Consider the following 27080-nt stretch of genomic DNA (forward strand, 5'->3'; position numbering starts at 1 on the left):
GAGCTAGATATTTAGCAATTGATTCTCTTTTAAGACCTCCTTCCTCTCCTAATGTGAGAGGATTCCCATCCCTGACTATACTTGCAGTAAGGGATGGGAATTGGAAAGAGGACTTTAGAAAACTGATGCTAAGATGGAATTGACTGTACTGGTGGGAAATTATGGGCATGCTCCCCTGCACTGGGTGGAAACATGGCCCTCTAGCTCATTGGAGTTGTATACCTCTTCCTAGGCCAATATTCTAATCCCAAGGGCATGCTGCCTCCTGCATCAATGCTTACAGCTGTAACAGCTATGAAGGAGGCGGAGAGCATCCCACGTCTCACAGCAGATTAACAGGAACTTGTGTTGTGGCCCATCTTGTCAGGGAAGGTCGATTTAACAGTCAAATAACATCAATCCTGACAATGAAGTTAAGCTCAATTTAGGGGACGACACTGATGTGCCATAAAGTGCTTAGATGAAGATGCCAGAAGTGAGCCTAGAATTGTCTGCATATAAGCATGTAAATGCTCTTTCACTGAGCTATGGCCTTATCCCCTAAGGGGAATATCTTACAGCACTCACATGCAGAGGCGTAACTATAGGGGGGCAGGGGGGGCACGTGCCCCGGGCGCCATCTTTTCTGGTCACGTGGGGGGGGCGCCGCCATGACCAATTTTTTTTAATTTTAATTTTAATTTTTTCTTAATACAAATGTTTCCTGCTCAGTGCAGCAGCGCTGCAGCAGTCAAGGGAGCGCGTCGGTGCCCCCTTCCCCACAAGCGGTCCCTTCTGCGCCGCCTGCACCCCCCCCCATTGCTTTGCTGGCACCTGGCGGCCAGTCAGTGGCCTGGCTTGGTGGCGGCAGCGGGCGCTTGTGAGGAAAAACCTAAGTATAATGTAGTATGTTGGGGGGGCGCCATTTCAGTGCTTGCCCCGGGAGCCGTTTTCCCTAGTTACGCCTCTGCTCACATGTAGTCACTAGGGATATGCACGGAACCAGGCAGGGGTGGCTCAATAGCAGAGCGGGGGTCTCACTTTAAGGGCATGGGAGGGTGAACTTACCCCTCCCTCCATCCCCCCCCCCGCCAGCGCATGGTATTTTTAACATCCTACGGGGTGGCAGCGTACTTCCCTGCCACTCCATTTGCTCCTTGGCCAGAAGTGGCTGTAAGTAGCTGGTGGGCATGTGCCCACCAGGTGTGCACGCACATTGCGCTTGCACTCGTGCATGTCGGGTGGGCATGCACACCAGCTACTTCTGGCCAAGGAGCAAATGGGGTGGCAAGGAAGTACGCTGCCACCCCATAGGATGGTAAAAATACCAAGCACCAGCAGGGGAAAAGCAGAGGGAGGGGTAAGTGTACCCTCCCCCACCCTTTATTATTAATATTAATAATAATAATAATAATAATAATAAATTCAATTTCTATACCGCCCTTCCAAAAATGGCTCAGGGTGGTTTACAAAGAGAAATAACAGATAAGATGGCTCCCTGTCCCCAAAGGGCTCACAATCTAAAAAGAAACATAAGATAGACACCAGCAACAGTCATTGGAGGTACTGTGCTGGGGGTGGATAGGGCCAGTTACTCTCCCCCTGCTAAATAAAGAGAATCACCACGGTAAAAGGTGCCTCTTTGCCCAGTTAGCAGGGGGGAAGTGAGACCCCCCCTCACCTTCAAACTTTGAACCCCACCCCTAGTGTTCAAACCTGTTTGGAGGCCCAAAGAATGGCCTCCAAACAGGTTCGTGCACATCCCTAGTAGTCTCACATCTACATGCAAACCCAGGCAGACTCTGCTTCGCAAAGGAGACAATTCATGCTTGCTACCACAATCAGTTCTGGTTCTCAAAAATACTCTGTCCCAACTGCTGATTGCCCTGGAAGAGGAAGAAGGCCCTCTAACCTTTATAGTGACTGTGAAGGGGAAGGGGGTTCTTTTCTATTATTGCAGTCTGTCAAGGCTACCTTGAGGGTAGTCAAGACTCAATCTTCAAGGTAGTCAAGGCTCTTCAAAATAAGGCTCTTCAAAACTCTTCAAAATAAATCTTATTGGCTGACATACAGAGCAAAAATGTACCAGTGCAAAGAGAGAGCAGCCTAACACAACTTCCCAACTAACTGCACTGGTGCAGCAGGGAAGTGGCAATTTTTGATGCCCTACCTTTCCAGTAATGCCCTGTCTGACATGCAAAAATATGTCCCCAAACCCTCAGGGACCTATTTCTGGGTAGCACAGTGAACTTCCTTTGGAAGGAAAGAGCATTTAGTTTTTGCTTTTGGTTTTGGTTTTGTTTTGTTGCTACTTCCCTGCTGCACTGGTGCAGTTAGTTGGGAAGTTCTGTTAGGCTGCTCTCTCACTGTACCAGTGCATGTTCTTGCTATGTATGTCAGCCAGTGTTCAAGGATGATACTACATTAAGGTGAATTTTTACAACTTTCATGGTCCCCTTGAAAAGAGATGCAAGAATTGAGCTGATGTTCAAACCTGATATGCAAGAGAGAATCCTGATTATTTATTTATTATTTATCATGTATTTATTTGATTTATATACTGCCCTTCCAAAGATGGTTCAGGGTGGTTTACATTAAAATAAAAAATACATAACAATTAAAATAAAGAACCAATTAAAAGCAGATTAAAATTACAAGTCAGACCCCTACTGACTTGGCAAAGAGGCACCTTTTGACATGGTAATTCTTTTAACAGCGGGAGAGTAACTGGCCCTATCCACCCCCAGCACATTACCTCCAGTGACTGTTGCTGGTGTCTATCTTATGTTTCTTTTTAGATTGTGAGCCCTCTGGGGACAGGCATCCATCTTATTTGTTTGTTATTTCTCTGTGTAAACCATCCTGAGCCATTTTTGGAAGGTGGTATAGAAATCAAATTATTATTATTATTATTACTGTTTTACTGTTATCTAGTTATTGTTATTATTAATAACAACAACAACAAGAAGAAGATAACAATAAAATGAGATATCATTAAAAGCCAGGCTAAAAGGATGGGTCTTTAAAGCTCTCCTGAAGGCCCCCCAAGGAATATAATATCCACAGGGAGCACGTTCCACAGCCTCTGGTGAATCTGGTGGCACCCAAAGATGAACCATCCTGATTATCTCAATGAGTGGAGGGGATCATCTTGTAGAGAAAGATGTTCCCTTAGGTAACCTGGACCCAAGCCGTTCAGGACTTTAAAGGTAATAACCAGGACTTTGTACTTCGCCTGGAAACATATTGGCAGCCAGTGCAACTTTTTGAAAAGAGGCATAATGAGTTCTCTCTGGGATACCCCAGAGACCAATCTGGCCACTGCATTTTGAACTAACTGATGTTTCCAAACTACATACAAAGGCAGCCCTACGTAGAGGGCATTGCTGAAGTCTAAACTGGAGATTATCAGCCGGTGTACCACTCTTTCCAGGTCATCCTCCTCAAGAAATGGGCCCTGTTGTCAAATCAGTCACAGCTCGTAAAAAGCACTCCTGGCCACAGCGCCCTCAATTTGAGGCACTAGGGAGAGGCCCGGGTCCATGAGCACCCCAAGCTATGAGCCTGTTCTTTCTGAAGGAGTGTGACCTCATCCAGAACAGGAACTTGGATTCAGCTTCAGTTTATCCCTCATCGAACCCTGCCTGTAGACAGGTATTTAAGGGGCTAACACCATTTACTGATGTTGACGACAAGGAAAAATTCATTTGAGTGTCATCAGCATATTGATAACACCCAGCACCAAATCCCCTGATGACCTCACCCACTGATTTCATGCAGATGTTAAAAAGCATTGGTGACAGAATGGAGCCCTGGGGGACTCCATATAACAGCTCCTATTTTGAAGAGCAACTGTCACCAAGCTCCACCATCTGGAATCTACCCAAGAGATAGGAGCGGAACCACTGCAAAGCAGTGCCCCCTATCCCCAAATCCCTCAGGCAATCCAGAAGGATACCATGTTCAATTGTATCAAAAGCCACTGAGAGATCCAAAAGAACTAACAGAGTCACACTCCCTCTGTCTTTCTCTGGCGAAAGACATCTGTCAGGCCGACCAAGGCCATCTCAATCCCATAGCCCTCTCTAAAGCCAGTTTGGAATGAGACTAGATAATCAGTTTCCTCCAAGACCGCTTGGAGCTGGTCAGCCACCACACTTTCAATAATCTTACCCAACTATGGGTAAGTTGGAGACTGCCCTATAATTATCCATCACCAGGGAGTCCAAAGTTGACTTCTTAAGAAGGGGTCTAACCACCTCCTCCTTCAGACAAGATGGCAGCCTGCCCTCCCTCACTGAGGTATGAATGATACCAAACAGGCCAGCTCCAACAACCTCCCTGCAAGATGATATCAGCCATGTTGGGTAAGGAGCCAAGGAACAGGTGGTAGGCTTTGCCACTCCACAGGAGTCACAAACTGAAATTGATCCAATCTAATCTTGCAAGAGGGATTGCCAGATACCACCCTAACTGGACCTGCAGAAATATTGGAGTCCAGATCATTACAAAGGAGCATGGTTAGGTTCAGTGGGGAGTTGGAACTATTCCCCGAGGCCTGAGAGGTGACAGGGCAACCTGATCCTCTATTCCCCATCACTACAAAAATAGCTGCCCCGAACATCACCCTCATTGAATGCACCTCCTGTTCCATTCTTAACAGGAAAGCCCAGACACATCCCTGTAGCAGCCTGGCACAAACCACTAAAACAAAAGCAAAACAAAAAAACCCTAAAACTAAGACTGGAAAACCTTATAAGGCAGGCATCCCCAAACCACGGCCCTCCAGATGTTGCTGGACTACAACTCCCAGCATACCCAGCCACAAAAAAATTGTGTCTAGGGATGCTGGGAGTTGTAGTTCAGCAACATCTGGAGGACCGCAGTTTGGGGATGCCTGTTATAAGATTTGCCCCAGTCCTTTGAAGCCAAAGGCACCCCAGACCCCACCTCTCACATGGACTTCTAGAGCCCGGCTGATGAAACTGGCCCCCACCACCACGACACAGCTGCAACTCATCAGGGCAATCAGAGCTGTGGCTTCAGGCAATAACGCACTGATGGTTCTCTGCTGGTCAAGGTTGAAGGGAGGGGCAAGGCTGGCTCCACAAACCTCCCAGCTCAGGCAAGGGAGATTCTGATAGAGTTCTTTGTTGCAGAATTGCAGCTGCATGGTAGGGTGTGACAGTTTCATCAGCCAGGCTCCAAAGGTCCACGTGAGAGGTGGGGTCATCAGCCCCCAAAGGCTGATCCAAGGTTTGCTCTTAATGTCTCAATGCCCAGTGGAGATTCTGCATTACAAGCACAAATGGCAAAAGGGTGAGTTAAACCAAAGGCCTCACCTTGTTCATCCAATAATCGATACTAATAGGAGATATAATGGTAACTTCTGTTTCTCATGTAGGCTGGGTTTCCATTCCTTTAAATATTTGTTCCTCAGTGTGCAGACCCCTGGCCATACTAAGCTCAGTAAGCCTCTCTGATTGGCTTACTGAGACTCCACCCTCCTGCTTCCTGTTGTACATTCTTTTGGGTATTTTGTTTAAAAAGTGGTAGAAGGAGGAAATCCTGCCTGAGCTGAGGCTCTGCTTATCCTTGCTTTTGAGCCTCCAGTCCCTGGGCAAGCTGCACCGTGTGGGATCAGCCACTGGCGCCCATCACAATAGAAAAGATATAAACAGTAACTTTCCTGAAGTATGCTCTGCTTCCATTTTAAGGTCTTCTTGGTCTTGGTATATTGTCTCTGTTCTCTCTAACTTTACTTTGCTTCCTTGAGGTTTGGCTCTGTTCTTGACCTCCGGCTTACTGTTTGACCCCTGGGTTCTGGTTTCTTTGCCCAGCTTGATCCTTTGCTCTGTCCCAACCTACAGTTTGCTGTGTATCTAGATCAGCCCACTAAAGGGGGAAATCTGGGCTTGAAACAGCAAGCATGCATTTCCCCCATTGCTAAGCAGAGCCTACCTTGCTTTGCATTTGGATGGGTGGAAACTTGTGTTTGCTGTAAGATGTTCCCCTTAGGGATGGAGCTGTATCTGCTTTGCATACAGAAGGTCCAAGGTTTACTCCCTGGCATCTCCAGGTAGGGCTGAAAGAGAATCCTGCCTGAAATCTTGGCGAGCTGATGCCAGTCAGTGTAGACTAGGGCTGCACAACTTCGACCCTCCTGCTGTTTTTGAACTACATCCCACCATCCCTAGCCACAAAGGCCAATAGTCAGGGATGATGGGAGTTGTCGTCCAAAATCTGCAGGAGAGCCGAAGTTGGGCAGCCCTGGTGTGGACAATACTGAACTAGATGGACCAATAACTTTACTCAGTATATGGCAGCTTCCTATGTTCCAGTTCCTGGTCTGTGACTCTCTCACCTTTTATTCTTTTCCCCAATACCTGATTGCCTCTCAGAACCAACCAGACCTGACCTTGGACCCAGCCAGCACCACTTCAGAGAAGTGTCTGAAGAGTAATAAAATATCCTTAAGAGCCCCACGAGCTTTCCCAGAGTGCAGGCCTTATCATGGGTTTACTACGAGGCTTTACTGTAAACTCAAAGTTGTCACAAAAAACCGATGCAAAAGGTAGATTTTTTTTTTTTTTTACCCCCGGATATAAATCAGGCTACACTCTAGCACACAGTGAAAAACCCAAACTGTGTGTGAAGTGCTCCCCAATAGCTCACAGGGACTTTGGGGTAAATTTGGCCAATATGTGAACGCACACCCTCCATTCTGGAGGAAATGCAAACTAAAGGGCAAAGCCCTGTGTGAAAAACACCCACAAGGCTGAAAAGTAGCTATACATTTAAAAATTAAAAAGTAGTATAAATGAACCTTTTAAAGGCATTTTTAGCAAAGAAGCTATGGAAGGCTAAAGCTTACTAATACAACACACTAGAAAGCAACGTCCTTGGAATGTGAAGGGCAGTGAATTCTCCTGCGTGGCGGCTTAGTTTTGGTAAATGATCAGAGGCGATAGATACATAAGTGAGACAAATGACTTGTAAGGTTTTTAGAGAAAAGACTTGAGCAAGCTGGGTGCACAGCCCTGAAGATCGAGCCTGCAGATGCTTTCGAAACAATGACTCCAAGAGAAGTCCTCTTTTAATAAGAAAGTCAGCCTAAGTGAATGTTTGTTTTTGCAGGCTGTTAAAGTAGGGATGTTATTAGCAGCCGCAGATAAACTGAAGCTATCTTTTCTTTCCTGGCTGCACCATCTTCCTGTCAGAAACTTGCTAGGTGGGACATACATTTGCAGAACCCTTCTCGGGTTTTGCTTTTTAATATATATAAAGCCAGTATCTAGGTATATAGTGTCTTCATGTGGGGATTGCAAAGCAGATATTTCCATTGTGGAAATAGTTTGCTGACTGTGGACAGTCTCCCATTCCCTTCTCTGCCTTCCTGCAAGACAGTGGCTGACATGCACTGCAAGGCAATGTGGTCGGTTCTGAACATCCAGCATGGCTAAATCACCACCTACGGTGCTAAATCACAGTCTCAATCGCCTCCCACAGTGTTGTGCAACAGGTCTCATCCTCTACTACTTAACAGGGCACGAGCCTGCTTCTGCGGCGCTATGTACATTATTTCCAATATATGTAGTGCCGTGGAAGTAGGATTGCATGGAAGCGTGGTTGTGTCCAAAGCCACCGGTGTTGCTTTAAACAGCCGCAGCAGAGTAAGAACTAGCCACATCTCTTTGCAATGGCTACCATGTTGTGCTAGGCGAATGAGGGCAAGACCTGGGGAGTAGTGAAGGGAGAGTGGGCTCATGTTCGTAGTAAGCACAGGTGGCCTCCTCCCTTGTGGTGGTGCCCCCTGTGGAGGCACACACCTGAGCTTGCCTCCCCCCTCCACCTGGCCACCCACCCACCCAGCCATTCCCCCCGCTGCCACTGCTGCCACCTCCACCGCCAGCCACCTCCTACCACCCAACTCTCAGGCCCATCCTCCTCCTTCGGCTAAGAGCCCACTGGGAAGGAGGATGCATATGTGCCCTCCAGCGGGCCCTTGGCTGATGGAGGAGGATGGGCCTTGGTGCTGGGCAAGTGGCTGATGGCAGTGGTGATGGCAGGAGCCCTGGACAGCCAGAAGGGAGTGAGGTTGCTCTCGGATAGCTCCCAGATGCTGGGGCGTTTGGGTTCTTTGGACCTGTCTGACCAATTATAGCTCTGCCACTGACGAGACCAGGGTACATTTGCACTTCCTGGCAGCACGAGATAATATAGTCTGATTCAAGGCCAGATTAAGCATGATGTAGGAGCTCTGTGCATTCCCAATGTATTTTCTTTGACAAATGGACCAAATTAGATCCCTTGTCTTTGCATCACAGCCCCAATCCAATTCATCGGTTTATTCATTTATATAGCTAGGTAAGGAATTAGGTAAGATATTTTTATACCCTCCTTTCAAATACAACTTCCCAAGTCAGTTTGCAATTTAAAAGTCAGTATAATCACAATACATAAAACAAGTGGGGGAAACCAACAGAAGTTAATAGTGGCTAAATATTTAGACTAACACTGTGCTGGTGCAATGAACAAAGATGCACACCCACAGGAAGGTCACGTAGCTGAGCTGATGCTCAAAGTTGCTCAATTTCTCATGCTCTCCGTTCACTTGTGCATGCATTGCACTACAAGGATAGCAGGTTGCTTTGCATCGTTCCCTGCAACATATGTAGAGGGAAAGGTTTCACAAGAGGAGATGTGCCACTAGCTGCACAAGCATATCCAACAGTGGTCCAGAATGCAAGCTCTTGGCAGCAGGACATTTTTGCACTCGTGCGTTAGAACTAGTAATGTTTGCATTAGTACAGTGTTAGTCTGGATGTCATCCACTGAGGCTATTCTCACGCCTGCAGGAAAGCGAGCTAACGGAGCCCAGCGTGCTTTCCTGCAGTCTTGTGTTGCAACGGGAACCACACAGCTCCCGGCAGCAGAACCTGCTAAATGCCCCTCCTGTTAAATAAGGTTAGCAGAATGTGTGCTCCGCTAACCCCGTTTTCCTGATCATGAGACGCCGCGGCGCAGCTCCACGCCACGGTGCCTCATGAGGAGCCCCTCCAACCAGGAGGCTACAGTAAGCCTCCTGGCTTCGAGGGTCTCCCCAGAATGCCCCATGCACTTGCGCGGGGCTTTCCGGGACTCCTGGGGGCTGGGCAGCCCCTGACCCCCACCACCTCTTCTGGCTTGGTGACGGAGGCAGTAGTCATGTGGGTGGCCGATTCAGCCACCCAGGGCAAGCTCCCTCCTTGTCTGCGGGGATTGCAGGCTAAGCCCACTCTCCCTGCAGAGCCCACTTAGGCTCTACACATGGATCGTGTGTGGAGCCTCACTGACTGCAGAAAACAATTTCCATCCCACCCATCGCTCTAGCTGGTTTTTGAAACAAACAAAAAACATTGCAAACTCGGATCATATGGATTGTGAATGGCCATGTCTTCACAAGTTTGACACTGGTAGAAGGAGCCATGGCCACCTAACTGTTTATTTGGCTTATTCATTGCGAGCAAGCAGTACCTTTGAAGTTGCAGTGGGAAAGAGACAAGATTTACTTGTATAGAGGGGGCAGGATTCTCAGCAATGTTTTTGGTGTAAACAAACCAGGCCCATGGTCATAATTCTTGTGGTGAGAATACTGAAGGAAGCTGGCAGGGCTTTTTTTTTTAAGGAAACTTCAAGACTCCACAATGGTATGTGAGTATAATTCATGTATGTGGCATGCACTGCTACAGTAGAAGCCTATGCATTGCCCTTGTGTGCACACATACTTTGTTCTGTAGAGTCACATTCTGTGATATTTAGAAGCTTACACAGAAGGGGGAAGATACTCAGAACTGGGAATTTGACAGCACTGTTACATAGGACACATAGGAAACTGCCATATACTGAGTCAGACCATTGGTCTATCTAGCTCAGTATTGTCTTCACAGACTGGCAGCGGCTTTTCCAAGGTTGCAGGCAGGAGTCTCTCCCAGCCCTTTCTTGGAGATGCCAGGGAGGCAACTTGGAACCTTCTGCTCTTCCCAGAGCAACTCCATCCCCTGAGGGGAATATCTTGCAGAGCTCACACATCAAGTCTCCCATTCATATGCAACCAAGGCAGACCCTGCTTAGCTATGGGGACAAGTCATGCTTGCTACCACAAGACCAGCTCTCGATAGATTTAAGTCAGCATAGGAAGCTGCCATATACTGAGTCAGAGCATTGGTCTATCTAGCTCAGTATTGTCTAGACAGACTGGCAGCGGCTTCTCCAAGGTTGCAGGCAGGAATCTCTCTCAAAACTGTTGCAAAAGAGTGTTATATTAATTGGCAAAGACTCTGTGGGGGAGTAGCAATGGGGTCTGCAGGAAACGTCTTTGGAAGGGAGAGGAGAAACGAGTACACTTGAACAGGATCAGGAGCGTAACAACCTCCGAAGAGGCCCATGTGCAAGACTTCAGCTGCACACACACCCTTTTTTTTGGCAGCCCCATAAGCGCCACTGAATTTGGAGGGGGACTTTTTCAGGAGGCAGGCAGCAAACTGCCACTGCAGTCCTTGCCCACCACCATCGCTGCCTCCATTACAGCAGTCTTCGCCTGCTCACTCACCCACCAGCCAGACAGCCACTGGCTTCCACTCACCTGCCACTGGCCCCACTACACACTTCATTGGCTGCCCATTTGCCTGGCCACTCTGTGCCCCCCCCCCACACTAACCACTGCTGTTGCCTGCCTGCTTTCCGTTGCTGGCCAGAGCAGTATAATGATGTCACCACCCAGCCCAAGCCCATTTTAGACACCTGGTGGTAATGTCATTGTACCCCATCAACTGGCCAGCAAAGGATGGCAGCTGTTAGTGGATCCATAGAACAGCCAGCTTGTTGGCAGGCGGATGGGCAGCGAGCAGTGGTGGCAAATGACAGGAACTCAGTGGCTCCCCTTAGTGCCCCCAGGACCTCAGGGCCACTTTCATTGCATACGGCCACTCTGTAGAACTTCCGCCGCTGGTCAGGATCTGAGTTTTAGAGAAGCCACTCTACTTTTTCTCATAGTTCTAAAATTGTGCCCAATGTCCAAACTTCTCACACCCATCTTTCAGATAACTTTACCATAATATCAGCTGAAAACTACAAGTCTGAAGGTCACATACAAGTCATATATCTGAATATGTGTACAGTGACTTATATTATTATTTTTTAAAAAAACTGTAGCCCCTTCAGGGGGCTTCCTAAAAGCCATGGGGGGTCCTGCAAAGCCCCCCCCCCCGCTGGCCTCTAGAGCCTCACAGGGACCATTTGAGCATGTGCAGTGGCAATTTCTTAAAATAATTTTTTTTAAAAAAAAATGGCTGCTGAAAACAAAATGACCACCGCACATGCTCAAATGGCCTCTGTGAGGCCTGGCATGGCCTAGGGCCTCACAGAGGCCATTTGAGCATGCATGGTGACCATTTTGTTTTTGGCAGCCATTTTCTTTTTTTAAAAATTAATTTTGAAAAATGGCGCCCCCTTCAAGTGGCGCCCGGGGCACGTGCCCTGCCTGCCCTACCCTAGATACGCCCCTGAATGTAATACAACTTTTGCCTGACCTGAAGTTTTGAACTGCACAAATGTTCTTTTAGAACTGCACTCTTTGCCCCTTTCTTCCTCTTTTCCCCCTTTTTTCCTCTTTTTCCCCTTTCTTCCTCTTTTTTCTCTTCTTTTCGAAACTGCACATTTTGTGTCTGGCTGCATGTTTAAAAAAGCCCTGGAAGCAGGGAATCGTTGCACCACATAAATACAGGTAGCCTGACACATTTAAGGTTATTTAGTTGCAAGTCTTTTTAGTGAGCAATATTTTTAGTGGATATATAAGAAACAGCAGTTGGGTTCCCATGCTTTTTCTCTTCTATCCCCAAGTAAAAGGGACTAAAGTCTTACTTTTTTAATGAAAGCCAAACTCACAGGGGAGGTGAGAATATTCTCAGGGTGTGGGACAGGACCCCTCCCTGTGACTAGAGCTCTGGGAACCCGGCAGTTCTTGTGTTTTATTTAATAACCCAAAGCAGCCCAAAGCAAGCCACATCTGAGAGAGAGAAAGGCACAGAGAGGCTGCTTGATCCTTTCATTTTTCAGCACAAAATCATTCTCCACATGCTGCTAATTCACCTGTGCTGGAGGGATAGGAAAAGGGATGAAGATGCTATGCCTTTTCCTCTGTGGGTAAAAATGAGGCTACACTGTCCCAGGCTGGGTTATTAAAAACAACCTGGCGGGAAGAATTGGAATGTCACCTGTCATGCAGTTTAAGCCTGAGAAACTGAGTTGTGAGTTGAGCAGATGCTGGTTCGATGTTCACTTTCATCATGAATGCCATAGCTGGCATTAGGCAAGTTATTTTATCTCAGCCTCCAGTCTGCAATGAGGGGATAATAATGTTGGCCTTCCTTACAGGGGTGCTGCAAGGTTTACATGGAAGTCATAAATACAAGGTGCTTCAAACACTCTAATGCTCTATTAGATGTATGTTTTCATTATTATTACTATGTATTATCATTAAGAACATAGCTGCCTTATACTGAGTCAGACCATTGGTCCATCTAGCTCAGTACTGTCTACACTGACTGGCAGTAGCACACCAAGGTTTCAGGCAGGAGTGACTCCCAGCCCTACCTGGAAATGCCAGGGATTAGACCTAGGACCTTCTGAATGCAAGCAGATCTCTACGACTGAGCTACAACCACATCCCTGAAGGGGAACCTCTTACAGCAACAGTGCTCACATGTAGTCACCCACCCAAATGCAAACCAAAGCAAACTTGCTTAGCAAAGGGGACAATTCATGCTCACTATCAGAAGACTGGTTTTCCACCCCAACTATTATTGGCTGACATGCTGCACAGCCTAGTAAGGGTGGAGCAAGAGCTCCATCCTCTCAGGAGCAACTTAACTAATAGCTCCCAAGACTTGCTTTGGGCGGAGGCAGAGGGGGAAAGTGATTTTCACTTCTCTCCCCTTCCACAAAGGTCCTTTTCACATCCAGCAATATGTCTGTGAAATGAGGGTCATGCAGCCCTCATGGACATATTGCTGGATGTGAAAGGGGCTTTTGCAGAGAGTGGAGCGAAGCAAAAATCACTCCCCCCTCTGCCCACCCAGCACCGCCAAGCAAGCCTTGTACTCTGTTAAGTCACTCTTTGCAAGGATGGAGAACTAGCTTTGCCCTCACACAACTGTGCAGCATATTAGCCATTACTATGAGGGGGTGACATCTAGGGATATGCAAACTGGCTCAATGCCGAGCCAGTTCAACGTTGAACCGGTTCAGTTCGACGGTTCGGGATCGAACCGACCACACCCTGTTCTGTCTGACCCCAGACCAAACACCCCCCGAATGTTCGGGTGGGTTCTCAAACCTTTTTTAAAAATGAAAAACGTTCGCGAACAACAACACCCCGAACTGAACAGGGGAGGGGTTCAGTGGGGTGCCAGACCAAACTGGCCTGGTTGGGTTCGAGTCCGGTTTGGACTCGAACTGAACCAGGCCAGCCAGTTCTGTGCACATCCCTAATGACATCCAGATTGGTGGTGTACTTGTGCAACAAAGTGTATTATTTTTGCCCTGACCTCTTGGCTGTGGGCTCCTCAGAGGCATCTGGTGGGCCACCTGGACTAGGTAGACCTTGGGCCTGATCCAGCAGTGCTCTTCTTATGTTCTTGCTGTACTGGTGCATCCTTGCTCTGTATGTCAGCTGGTTGGCTTAAAAGTGTGGGAGTGTGGGAATAGAAGGCAATGGAAGAGAAGGAATTGGCCCTGCTAACTGACTAACTCTTCCCTCCTACTATATAGCAATATAGCTCAGGTTTAAGGCTGACAGCCAGCCTCAATCCAGCAAGAGAAAGTTTCAGGGTAGTGGGAAATTTAAAAGATATCCTCTGCAAGCCCCAGACAATGTTACAAGGCTTCTGTTCCAGACTCAGAAGCTGGCGGTGCACTATGACATTTGTGCATATTTTATTACAGGGCCCTATTTGTAAGTAATACTGATACTATAAATAAAATATAAGAAGCAGGCAGGTTTTGAGCCCTGTTTCCATGTATACCTGTCTGACAGTGCTTGCTTTGACAGCAGAAGCTACCATTAAGAATAACCACTTTTTCTTTTTTGCATTGCTCTGAAACGGGAGGGTTGATTGGGCTCCCTTAAATCTGCATGGACGGGGCCTTAAATAGCTCCAGTTTGTCAAGGCAAGCTGCTGATGAGAAATAGATGCAAAGTTTGATTACAACTCAAGGCAGAAGGATTCCTAAATGAGGGTTTTTATTACTGCAACCTTTTCCCTTTTTTTCTTTTAACAAGCAGGCAGTTGAGCTAAGGACAAAGAAGTAATTACAATGTTTGTAATAGCTGGGTGCGGAGGACGGGTAGACAATCCCAAGACAAGAAGCAACAGAAACGTGTGTTTCGTGTACTATGATCGGTCTGCATTGCTAAGGGCTGCCCTAAAACATTTGAAACAAGAACCACACATTTTCAATTAACCTCAAAAGGGAATTAGACTCATCCATGGAGGATAAATTTATCAATAGTTGTTGGCTTTGATGATTATATGGGACTTCAGTACTGAGGGGCAGTATGTACTGAATACCAGTTGTAGGCAGGCAACCAATGGGAGACGACTATTGTCTTCATGCCCTGCTATGGGCTTCCCAGAAGCATCTGATTGGCCAGTGTGGGAAATAGGATGCTGGACTAGACAGATCTTTTGGTCTGCTGTAGCACAGCTCTTCCTACGTTCGTACGAACCGAAAGACTGTGAGCCAAAGTAGATGATACGTTAATGGCATTATTGAAGACTCTTTGTTAATGTAAATAGGAACCATGTGAGTCCCCAGTTCAGATTGGGACTGAGTGGGGTAGTTTTAACCCTTTGCCTCCACTGCTATCCAGATGGTGTGTGTGTGTGTGTGTGTGTGTGTGTGTGTGTGTGTGTGTGTGTGTGTGTGACTATCATTTGCACTGAGAGGGAAGCTCCCATAGGCACTTATAAGAGTTTCCCTCCCAAGGCAAGGAGCAGCCGGCGGAGGTGGCAGGGGGCTTGATCCACATCAGGCCCATGGCAGGAACAAAGGTTAAAGCCCCAGATTAGGGCCTTGCTTGGCTGCTATTAACAGTTTTAAAAACCAACATGCAGACTCTGGTCACTCAGTTAACATATTGTCCAGTTTGGCCCAAATATTTGGAGACAGCCTCAAAGGTGGATACACTGAAGAGTTGCAAAGCATATTTCATTATAAGCAGGTATGATTATAATCCGGGCTATGTCACCTTAAGTGGCTCAGCGGGAAAATACTTGACTAACAAGCAGAAGGTTGCCAGTTCGAATCCCCACTGGTACTATAATGGGCAGCAGTGATATAGGAAGATGCTGAAAGGCATCATCTCATACTGCGCAGGAGGAGGCAATGGTAAACTCCTCCTGTATACTACCAAAGAAAACCACAGGGCTCTGTGGGCGCCAGGAGTTGAAATCAACTTGATGGCACACTTTAACTTTATATATGCTCCGAAGGAGCCAAGTGCAGAATGCATTGCATCAATTCTGTTCCAGCTTCATAGCTTCCAATACACTTCCAGTCTCAAGGCAAGCTGCTGGCTTTAGGCTTTAAAGCCCTAAATGCCCTGGGTCAGGTTATCTGCTTCCATCTAAACTGGATCAGCCCTTGAGATGAATTGCCGAGGCCCTGATTTCTGGTCTACCATTGACAGAAATTTGATTGGCAATTATCATAGACATGGCCTTTTCCATTGTGGCACCTCAGTTTTGGAACTTGCTGCCTAAAGAGATCAGGCTGGTTCCCTTCCTTTACATTTTTAAATGAATGAATACTGCACTCCTACTTTGGAAGGTTTTGAACTGTGCTGAATTGACTTTCTATTGGTTTTTATTCCTTCGGTACTGCTGCTTTGCTCCTAGTGTTTATGTGGGTGTGTTTCAAATTGTTTTTATTGGCTGACATCAGGACTGGCACTGCACTGGTACAAGTGTACTGACAGCCACACTAATGCTGCATTTTTGCATGAGGGGGAGGGGGTGACTCTTGGATCTTCCCCTTCCCTCTGAAGCCCACAAAAATATGTACTTGAGGGTCCCCAGAAGAGCTGTAGGATGTGTAATTTGATAAAGGTGCTGTGAATTCTGACCAAGAGAACCCTAGCCCCAGTCACAGAACTGCAGTTCACCGATTCCCCTGAGTGGAGAAAACGGCTGCTAACCCAGTTTAAGCCAGTTGGGCAGAACCTTTTTAGAGGAGTGAAATGGTTAACTCCCTTTGCCACAGATTTCTCTTCAAGGTACTGCAGAAGCCTCCCCTAAGTGGTGACTGCTCCGAAAAGCTCTGCTGGAGAATTAATAGTCTGTTCATGTTGTGATACAAGCACAGTCAGGCCTTCAGTTTCTAGCCTCATATAGAAAACTGACAGCAATGAGTTCCTTTCTCTCACCTCAATTTTCTCCCTGAATAAAAGGGCGAGAACATTACTGGCTAAAAATACGTGTCTTCAGAGCCCAAGCTAATGAAAGTAGAGGTTAAAAGTGGAACCAATTGGAGTCTTTTTCATAAAAGTACATGCACCCAAATGGAAGCCCAGTAACTCTGAAGAAAAGTTATTACTTCTAGTACCAAACAAGATCGTTCTCTAATTCCTTTTTTACCAGAAAAATGAGAAGCCATGTTTCCAAGAGTTAAAACATTCAGAACAACTGCGTTTTGTCCTTAGCCGGGGGAAGTTTTGCTTTCGGAGTCTGTGACCATTTCAATAACATATTTTAGGTGAGAAAGAGGAGGACACAATGAGGCTATTCCCACGATCAACGGAAAGCGGGCTAAGGGAGCTTTCCATCGATTGTGAGAACCACCAGGCTCACAGGCGAGCCCGGTGCTACCAAGGCAGCTAGCCCGCCTAGAACACCCTCCCCTTAAATGAGGTTAATGGAGTGAGCACTCAGTTAACCTCATTTCTTTGCTTGTGTGTCACCGCACACCGTGGCAACACACGAGTTGACCCCTGACCAGGAGGCTGCAGCCAGCCTCCCGGGCTCAGAGGTTTCTCCAGGATGCCCTGTGCACTTGTGCAGGGCACCCTGATCCCTGCAGCCCCCACTGGCTCCGAGACAAAGCCGGCAGTCGTGTGGGCGGCCGATCTGGCTGCCCCAGGGCTGTCCTTTGATGGTCTGTGGGGAGAGCGGGCTAGGCCAGCTCTCCCCACAGACCTGACAGAAACTCTTCTCATGGATCGTGAGGAAAGCTTCATTATTTTCTCTCCACACAACTCAATCTGGCATTTTTATTAGAACCAAATTAATTTGTTTAGCAATGTGGTCACATTACAATACAGAACCACAGGGTGCAACTGTGAGTCACACAGCTGGGTTTGAAATTAGTGGCCAACTTCCTGACTGAACCACTCAATGGTACTACTCTAAAGGACAACTAAATTCCTAGAAATTTTAGTCAGGATGTCAGCCAATGAGGGTGCAGTAGACCCAAAGGGTATTGTATTATATTATTGCTCTCATGTATTGTTTTGTTGGTTAATACTGAGGTGTTCTTTTTTTATTTGTATTTTTATTCTTACAAATTCAAATAAAAAAGTACAGCTCAAAATCAACCAACAAAACAGTGAGGTCATTCACACAATCAAAAACTGTGTTCTTCCTGGGTGGTGGTGGTGGTGGTTGTTAAGGATGCTACTTGGGTTGTTGTGTGTGTTCCTGATTTTCGGTTGTGTGGAAGCAAGGCTATCTATCTATCAAATTTTTATAACACCTGATATGGACATCTCTGGGTGGTTAGAGGTTATGTGGAAGCAAGGTTAGAGGAAAACCTGGGTAGAAGTGATTATGTAAAAGCACGGTAGGAGGAAAACCTGGGTAGCTTTTTCCTTTTAGGTTAGAGGTAAACCTTCTGGGTAGAAGTGATTGTGTGGAAGCAAGGTAGGAGGAAAACCTAGGTAGCTTTTTCCTTTTAGGTTATAGGTAAACCTTCTGGGTAGAAGTGATTGTGTGGAAGCAAGGTAGGAGGAAAACCTGGGTAGCTTTTCCTCCTACCTTGCTTCCACACAATCACTTCTACCCAGATTTTCCTCTAACCTTGCTTCTATACCACTGAAAACTGGGAGCACACACAGCTCCTAAACCCAGGTAGAACACTGTTTTTGATTGTGTGAATGACTTCAATACATGAGAGCACTTAGTTGCCTCAGGATATTTTTTTAATGAAAGGTCAATTACAAAAAATTCAAACAACAATCTACAAATATTGTGCAGAAAAAGGGAATGAAGGAAAGAGCTAGAAAGCACAGATGGAATATAACCTCATGATACAGAGGATACCTCCCCCACGCAAGGTAGAAAAGAAAAGGGAGAAAGGAAACTTGGAATAAGTTAGCATAATTTTTAAAAGCTTTCTGAAGCAATTACCTCAGTAGGTGGCCAACTCTGCAGGACTTCCTCCAGAGCCTCCAGGAAGCAGCTTCAGTCTCCAGGTGACTATTACAATGCCTTGGTGTTGTGAATACTTATCTTACATTTATATCCCGCTCTTCCTCCAAGGAGCCCAGAGCATACTCATATTTATCCTCACAACAACCCTGTGAGATAGGTTGGGCTGAGGGGGGATCTCCAGGAATACTTTCAGTCAGAGTTGGCAACCCTTTACCTCAGAGAAGGTTCTCAGAGCTGCTGCTTTTTCAGTGAATAGAGGAAAACTGAGTGGGAAAGGGTTGGCCCAGCCCCTCAGACAATTGCAGAGGGGCACAGACCTCCAGAAGAGGGTTTACCTCTCCATTGGAGATCATTATGGTTCTAATAATAATTAACATTATCATTATTATTGTTGTTATTATTGGCTGACATCCAGACTAGCACTGCACTGGTGCAGCTGCATCAGTGTTAAGTTCCAGACAACTACTGTGTGTTGCAAAAGTGGGGAAGGGGTGATTTATTTATTTTTTACAGTTTCCCCTTCCCTCTGAAATCCACCATGCATCATGGAAATACATCCCTGAGGGGATACCTGCCATTATTGAATGACACGCCTAAGTGCATAACAGGGCATAACAGGGACATGTGACATAGGACATAGGAAACTGCCATAAACTGAGTCAGACCATAGGTCCATCTAGCTCAGTATTGTCTACACAGACTGGCAGCGGCTTCTCCAGGGTTGCAGGCAGGAATCTCTCTCAGCCCTATCTTGGAGAAGCCAGAGAGGGAACTTGAAACCTTCTGCTCTTCCCAGAGCGGCTCCATCCCCTGAGGGGAATATCTTGCAGTGCTCACACATCAAGTCTCCCATTCATATGCAACCAGGGCGGACCTTGCTTAGCTAAGGGGACAAGTCATGCTTGCTATGTTACCACAAGACCAGCTCTCCCTCAGGGTCATATTTTTGTGACACACAGTGGGCTTCAGAGAGTCCTGAAAATCACTCTTTCCCCCACACGTGCAGCAGCAGTGGTAGTGTGGAACTCAGCACTGCTGCACCTGCAAAGAGTCCTAATCTGGATGTCAGCCAGTATTGAGACTTCATGTGTGAGCACTATAAGGTATCATTAGGGGATGGAGCCACTCTGAAAAGAGCATCTAGGTTCCAAGTTCCCTCCCTGGCAGCATCTCCAAGATAGGGCTAAGAGAGACTCCTGACTGCAACCTTGGAGAAGCTGCTGCCAGTCTGGGTAGACAATACTGAGCTAGATTGACCAATGGTCTGACTCAGTATATGGCAGCATCCTATGTTCCTATGTCAGAGGCATTCTTCCCCCTGGACTTCCATCCAGGGCCTCCACATACCCCTGGGGGTCCCCAAATACTCTTTATTCTGTCCTGGGTGGTATGGTTACCACGCTGCCGGGTCGCACTGTGCCAGACAGCCAAGTGTGACTGTGGCTTGTGCTGGGTCGTCGAGAGTGTTATCTGATTTAGAGGCAGAGGGGGGAGTGGGGAAAGAAATATGTGGGATGGAAATATGTTAAGTTGCATGTTGAAATGTTTCTGCTAATGCATATGTGCATAAATATACCTGTCTTACATTCTTGTGAGTTCAGTTGCTGTTTGTGCCCTCAAGAACCCACGGGTTAAAAATAATGTGTGCCAAGGGTGTGTGTGTGTGTGTGTGTGTGTGTGTGTGTGTGTGTGTGTGTGTGTTGGGGGATGACACTTAACTTGCAGCGGGGAGGGTTGGCCTCCAAAGGTCTTTAGGTCCAGACTCCAAAATCCCCTAGGTGCACCTCTGGTAGTTGTTGATGTTGTTGTTGACTGACATTCTGTAGAGTGCACCACTGATTGCAAGCATGGCACATTCGCTGGTTCCGTGCCACTACAAAGCCTGTTGACACTGCTAGTGAAGGTGGAAGCAAAAGCTATTTCAAAAGTTTAAAAAAAACCTTTTTTTAACAAGTTTTATGCTTCATGTTTTTATGGTCTTACTTGGTTTTAATATTTTAATGTGATTTTATGGAATTTTCTTGTATTAACGTTTGTATACTGCCTTGGGATAGGTTTTTTGAAAAGAGGTATATAAATTGAACAAACACACACACACAGGTACATATATACATAATCACAAGGTGTAGATTCTTTTAAAAAATCCAAGTCTTGTACCCCAAATTCTCCACAGGCTTCATCACTACTAAGGATTGTGTTGTCATTGTTGCGATGATTTTCATCCCATGATTCCAAATGGGAGAAACTTTGCTAACGCAAAGATGCAATCCTTAGTAGTGACAGAGCCTTTCCACCTTCACTAGCAGCATGGATGGGCTTTGGCATGGCACAGAACTATAGCACATGCCCCACTTTTGGATAGGGTTGCCATATTCAAATCTGGGCACCCTAATTTGCATGTTATGCAAATTAGCTTGAACATAATTTGATATCATGCAAATTATGCAGATTAACTAATGCACTATCCAGTTTGCTTGCACTTGCTCAGGATATCAACCACCAATAGTTGGGGAGGATCTCCATACCTGAATATTTAAAGGCAAAGCTGTGCCTTGTTGAGTCGGTGTCGACTCCAGGCAACCACAGAGCCCTGTGGTTGTCTTTGGTAGAATACAGGAGGGGTTTACCATTGCTATCTCTTGTGCAGTATGAAATGATGCCTTTCAGCATCTTCCTATATCGCTGCTGCCCGATATAGGTGTTTCCCATAGTCTGAGAAACATACCAGCAGGGATTCAAACCAGCAACCCCTTGTTCCCTAGGCAAGTTACTTTCCACTGCACCATTAGCTGGCTCCTTACCTGACCATTTAACTGAGCATTAAACACCCAGACTCTATATCCCAATACTTTCTAATAGTCAAATTCAGTATTTAACAGTTTGAATCCACACTGGTATGATTCCCAGGCTATGGAAAACACCTATATCGGGCAGCAGTGATATAGGAAGATGCTGAAATACATCATCTCACACTGCACAGGAGGAAGCAATGGTAAACCCCTCCTGTATTCTACCAAAGACAACCACAGGGCTCTGTGGGCGCCAGGAGTCAACACTGACTCGGCACACTTTTCCTTTAATTAGCTATGTATAGTGCTGTCATGGATTCCTCACCAACTGAAGACTCCCACCTCATTCCATTTTCCAATACCTGAATATGGTGAACGAATTTATTGGTGAATAAATATGCTATTTATTGGTTTAAATATGCTATTTATTGGTGAAGATGACAATACCAGATAAGATTGGTGAAGATACCAAATCAAAGCACATACTGAGGTGCAGTGCTGAGTGCATTTTCATCACCACTACATTCTACAATTGACCGTATAAAACTGGCACTAGGGATTAAGGCTTTAACACTTGAGCCTTGTCACAGTCACCATTTACATCCTGAGATAAGTACATAAAATGTAACAACAAAATGACTCATTTTGATTTAGAATACTAGTATACTGTAGATTGGAAAAGAGCAGGGGCAGGGAGAATACATGGTGGCTTAAAGCAAAATTCAAAAACAAAAACAAACAAATATCTATAGAAAAATGAAACCTACACTAAGTATGAGATATTAATAGCAGCAATAGAACAAAATATACCCTGAGCTCTTCAGTTAAGGCTGCAATTCTATACACGCTTCCTTGGGAGAAAATCTGATTGAAAAACCAATAGTACTTACTCCTAAGTAAGCATGCATAGAATGGATTGTACTATAAAGTCAAAAAACCTTAAATATTACAATACACAGATAGATAGGCAGTGGTTTACATCTCAACTGCCCTATAGGGATCGCCTGCTGATAAAAAAAACAAAGGCAACATTCCTCATGGGATTACTTATTCTGAACCTCTCCCAGCCAGGCTCCTGTGCTTCTCTTGCCTGTGATTCATGTGAGGGTATTGACAGAGAGGCCAAATTTCTAGACATGCTAAATGACTGTGCTTTGGAACCATTGGTTGTAGAACCAACCAGAGAGAAGGTGACCTTGGACTTAATCCTGAGTAAGGATTAAGAATGTGACCTGGTGCAATATGTCAGAATTTTATTTATTTGATTTTTAATTATTTATTTAAAACATTTCTAAACCACCCCATACGCAAGTCCCTGGATCTCAGGATCTAAAAACACAATTAAAACATTAATGCCATTAAAATAGTTTAAAATACACATAAAACCTTTAAAACCTAAACTTTAACACTATAAACTAGGAACATAGGAAACTGCCATATACTGAGTCAGACCATTGGGCTATCTAGCTCAGTATCATCTTCACAGACTGGCAGCGGCTTCTCCAAGGTTGCAAGCAGGAAGAATCTCTCTCAGGCCTATCTTGGAGATGCTGCCAGGGAGGGAACTTGGAACCTTCTGCTCTTCCCAGAGTGGCTCCATCCCCTGAGGGGAATATCTTCCAGTGCTCACACTTCTAGTCTCCCTTTCATATGCAACCAGGGTGGACCCTGCTTAACTTAAGGGGTCAAGTCATGCTTGCTACCACAAGACCAGCTCTCCAACTGAAAGATTGACTAAACATCCAGAGAAGGGGAGGCTCTAATTTTGTTAGGAAGCATGCTCCAAAGTCTTGGGGCAACCCTAGAAAAGTCCTGGGGCAACCTGGTTTCGGGTCACCACCAACCGAGCCGGCATCCAAACCTCCCCAGATTATCTTAATAGGCAGTGGGGTTCATGAAGAAGAAGGCATTCTCTTAAATACCTTGGACTCAAGCCATGCAGGGCTTTCTAGGTAATAACCAGCACTTTGTATTTTGCCTGGAAACTTATTAGCAGCCAGTGTAATTCTTTTAAAATAGGTGTAATCTTTGGGTAACACCGGAGACCTTCCTGGCTGCTGAATTCTGTACCAGCTGCAGTTTGCGTACAAAGGCAGTTCAACATAGAGTGCATTGCAGTAGTCAAGACTGGATGTTACCAGCATATGCACTACTGTTTTAAGGTCATTTATCTTCAGGAATAGACATAGCTGGCGTATCAGCCGAAGCTGATAGAAAGCCCTCCTGGACACTACCTCAACCTGAGAAACTAGGGAGAGGTTTGGGTCTAGAAGTGCTCCCAGACTACATACCTCTGCTTTCTAGAGGAGTGTAACCCCATCCAGAACAGGCAAATCTAAGCCACTTCCTAAGTTCCAACCACCCACAATGAGTACCTCCATCTTGCTTAGATTCAGTTTGTTCTCCCTCATCCATCCCATTACCACCTCCAGGCAGTCATTTATGAAAGTTAGGTTATGATATTGATATGGAGAAATAAATAGTTATGATGTTGACATGGAGAAATAAATAGGGTGTCATCAGCATATTGATAACACCCTCCACCAAATTCCCTGATCTCTCCCAGCGGTTTCATGGAGATGTTAAAAAGCATTGTGAAACAGGAAGCTAGACTAGATAGGCCTTGGGCCTGATCCAGCAGGGCTGTTCTTATGTACCTGCCTTTCTCTAAGTCCAGCAGTTGAACAGAATAGTAACAGCACGTTTTGCTCATTAACTTCACTTCTACAAGAGCTAGAGCTTAGGTTTGTTTTGCTTTGTTTTTGGCTTTAAAAAAAAATTCCATGCAAGCTAGGCAGCTAGCTGGTGTTGGGGAAAATGTTTGAAATCTGGTAAATAGCTGGAAATCCAGAGGAGATGGCAACCTTACTCTTGGAACATGGGGTGCTGTGCAGAATGTAAGAAACTATTATTACTGGCTGATACGAGGGAAATTACTCAAAGTCCCATTGAAATTAAAAGGACAAGCTAGCCAATACCAAACTTGCCCTTTTAATTTCACTGGGACTACTTAGAGTAACTTTCCTCCAGCATTTCAGCCAATATGTTAGCTTGTTCCAGCAACCAGTAACTGGATAGAACAAGTGTTTTACCCAGCAACAGGAGCTGGGTATGCTCCTGATTTTTGATTGTGTGCGGCAAAAACCTAGGTACTACTACTACTATGAATATTTATATACTGCTTTTCAACAAAAGTTCCCAAAGTGGTTTACATAGATATAAATAAATAAAATGGCTCCCTAACCCCAAAGGGCTCACAATCTAAAAAGAAACAGAAGATAGACACCAGCAACAGCCACTGGAGGGATGCTGTGCTATGGACGGATAGGACCAGTTGCTCTCCCCCTGCTATATAAAGAGAAACACCACTTTTAAAAGGTGCCTCTTTGCTCAATTGGTAGGTAGGAAGAGGGGGAGTGGTCATATGGAAGCCTCTCAGGGGGTAGGACAGTGTTGTCCTACCCAGCACCAGTACCCAGCTGTTTAATGAGGAGGAAAAACTGTCCTACCCAGTGCAAAGCTCCCACACAATCACTCCCCCTCCTCCTACCTAGGTTTTTACTTGCACACCATAAAAAAATCAAGAGCGTGCACAGCTCCCAAAGCTGGGTAGGACACTTGTCTTACCTGGTAAACACTTCTGAGAGCCAGCCCTGTCAATCAATCAATCTTTATTGATATGGTCACAGATGAGCAAAAACCAGCCCTGTGTACAGAGGTGAACTTTCCCACGGACCTTTGGGATCTGGTCCGTGGCCTCCTGTCTGGGGGTGGGGGGCTTCAAATCTTCTGGGGGGCCTTCCCCCGAGGCCTGCCACAACTCCACACCCACCCTACTGCTGCCCCACCACGATGATCAAAGCCGTTACATGATTGATTGATTGATTGATTTAGTCTATTTCTATACCGCCCTTCCAAAAATGGCTCAGGGCGGTTTAACACAGAGAAATAACAAACAAATAAGATGGAACCCTGTCCCCAAATGGCTCACAATCTACAGTAAAAAGAAACTTAAGATAGATACCAGCAACAGTCATTGGAGGTCGCTATTGCTGTCACTGCCGCCTCTGCATCAGCGAGTGAATAGTGGAGGTCTATTAACAGAGTCTCTGGGACAACAGCTTGTAAATGATAAGCATGGAGATTCATGTAAGGTTAAACTAATCTACTTTTTTCAGAAGTCCATGATGATTGGAAATACCTATATCTAACCACTGACTACATGGTGGTCAGAGAGAGAGAGCTAGAAGCATTCTGGGAAGAAGAAGAAGAAAATCACTCTCAGGAAGCTCCAAATTAATTCTATCCATAGAGGGCTCATAGAGGCAGAGAAAGAGGAGGAGATCCTTACTATCTATCTCTACTCCCAATGCCCCTAGTGGTCATTAGGGTTACTGGTGCAAAAGGTCGATGCCATCTGGAGCTGGATCTCCAACAGCCACTGCCTGTGTATACCACTTTTTAACAAAAAATCATTTTCAAAACAATGTACTGATTTGAGAAAAGGTAGGCCCATTCACACATTATGTACAGCACTTGTACAACAAGTATGTAGTGCACACAGGTACAGAGACAGGTACAGTCATTTCATGTTATGTTGAATGCAGATACAGTAGTAGACTTCCATGCATTTAAAGGATCTGTATCCCGGTTCACTTTTTAAATGAACACAGATGTATTCATTCACACAAACACACGTATGAGCATACAGACATCTGTACATTCGTACAGCATAATGTCTGAATCGGGCTAGTGTGATGTACTTCTCAACTCCTACCTGTTTCTTTTTCTGGTTGATGTATGATCAAGTTATTAATTAAATCACTATACCTCTTGGGTTTTGTGCTGACTTTCATTGTCTGTTGCCAGAGAGTGTGTCTTCTCCCATTTCTCAGCAACTTGATTTGCTTCTTCTATCTTCTGCTGGCAACTTTTCTGGGAATTTAGCAGCGTCACTTCATAAAACTCTTGAATATCTGTTGGTAAATGAGAAATAATATTCTTATAAGAAAAATAGCAGCATTTGATATGCCAGCTACAGAGGTTACAGATTGTTTACCTAAAATCAGCATGCATTATATGCTTGCTAGAAACTACGTTGTGTTTGGAAATGCATATCGGCTTCTTTCTAGCAGCAGGTGCTGACAAATAAATTAGCATTCTATAATGCTGGAACTTTTAAAAGAACCATTTTCTTTTAAAAACATTGTATTAATCTTTTCATAAATATGACATGGATGTATGAATAATGCATGGCTAATCATTACTGAATGAAGCATAAACACATTCGCGGACGGAGATGCCTGAAAACATATTGCAATACCTTACAATATTTGCTTTCCCCCCACACAAATAACTCCTAATCTTGGGCTGATGCAGTGCTGAAGGAATTAACTTGAATTTAAAACAAGCTACATACCTGCAACCAAAGTTCTGACTAATTTCTTTAAAGTACTGGCCGACATCCAGACTAACAAAGTGCTTGTTAAGGATGGGGCAGTAGTTCAATGATAAGAGCATCTGTTTTACATACAGAAGGTCCTAGATTAAATTCCTTGGTCTCCTCTGGCATGGACTCTTATGTTCTTAATCTTTTGTATTATTATTTCTTGTTTACACAGTCAGGCAGGTGTTATTGATTGGTTTGTTTTATCCAGACATCGAGTCCTTCCCAAGGACCTGGGATGGCTGAATTTTATTGTCAATGTTGTTGCTGTTATGATAGATATCGTCGCAGAATATAGGCTTATCCCAGTAAAGTTGCTTTTTGTAATTGGCTGATAGTGATTTCTGTCGTCCCTATGGTGTTGAGGTGCTCTTCAAGGTCTTTTGGAACTGCACCCAG

General features: G+C 45.4%; 1 protein-coding gene across 15 annotated transcripts in view; it reads right to left on the reverse strand.

Annotated features, from left to right (window-relative positions):
* Positions 1 to 27080, reverse strand: part of DLG2 (discs large MAGUK scaffold protein 2) — a 1429269-nt gene that overhangs the window by 1219765 nt on the left and 182424 nt on the right. For all 15 annotated transcript variants that reach the window (XR_008318273.1, XR_008318272.1, XM_053304274.1 and 12 more), the window contains exon 4: positions 26066 to 26211. Coding sequence is in view for 13 of the 15 variants with exons in the window: in XM_053304274.1 (XP_053160249.1) it covers positions 26066 to 26211 (146 nt within the window). In the remaining 2 variants the exon portion in view is untranslated. The remainder of the gene's footprint in view (positions 1 to 26065; positions 26212 to 27080) is intronic.

Source organism: Hemicordylus capensis, chromosome 3 (assembly GCF_027244095.1).
Source record: "Hemicordylus capensis ecotype Gifberg chromosome 3, rHemCap1.1.pri, whole genome shotgun sequence".
Classification (NCBI taxonomy): domain Eukaryota; kingdom Metazoa; phylum Chordata; class Lepidosauria; order Squamata; family Cordylidae; genus Hemicordylus; species Hemicordylus capensis.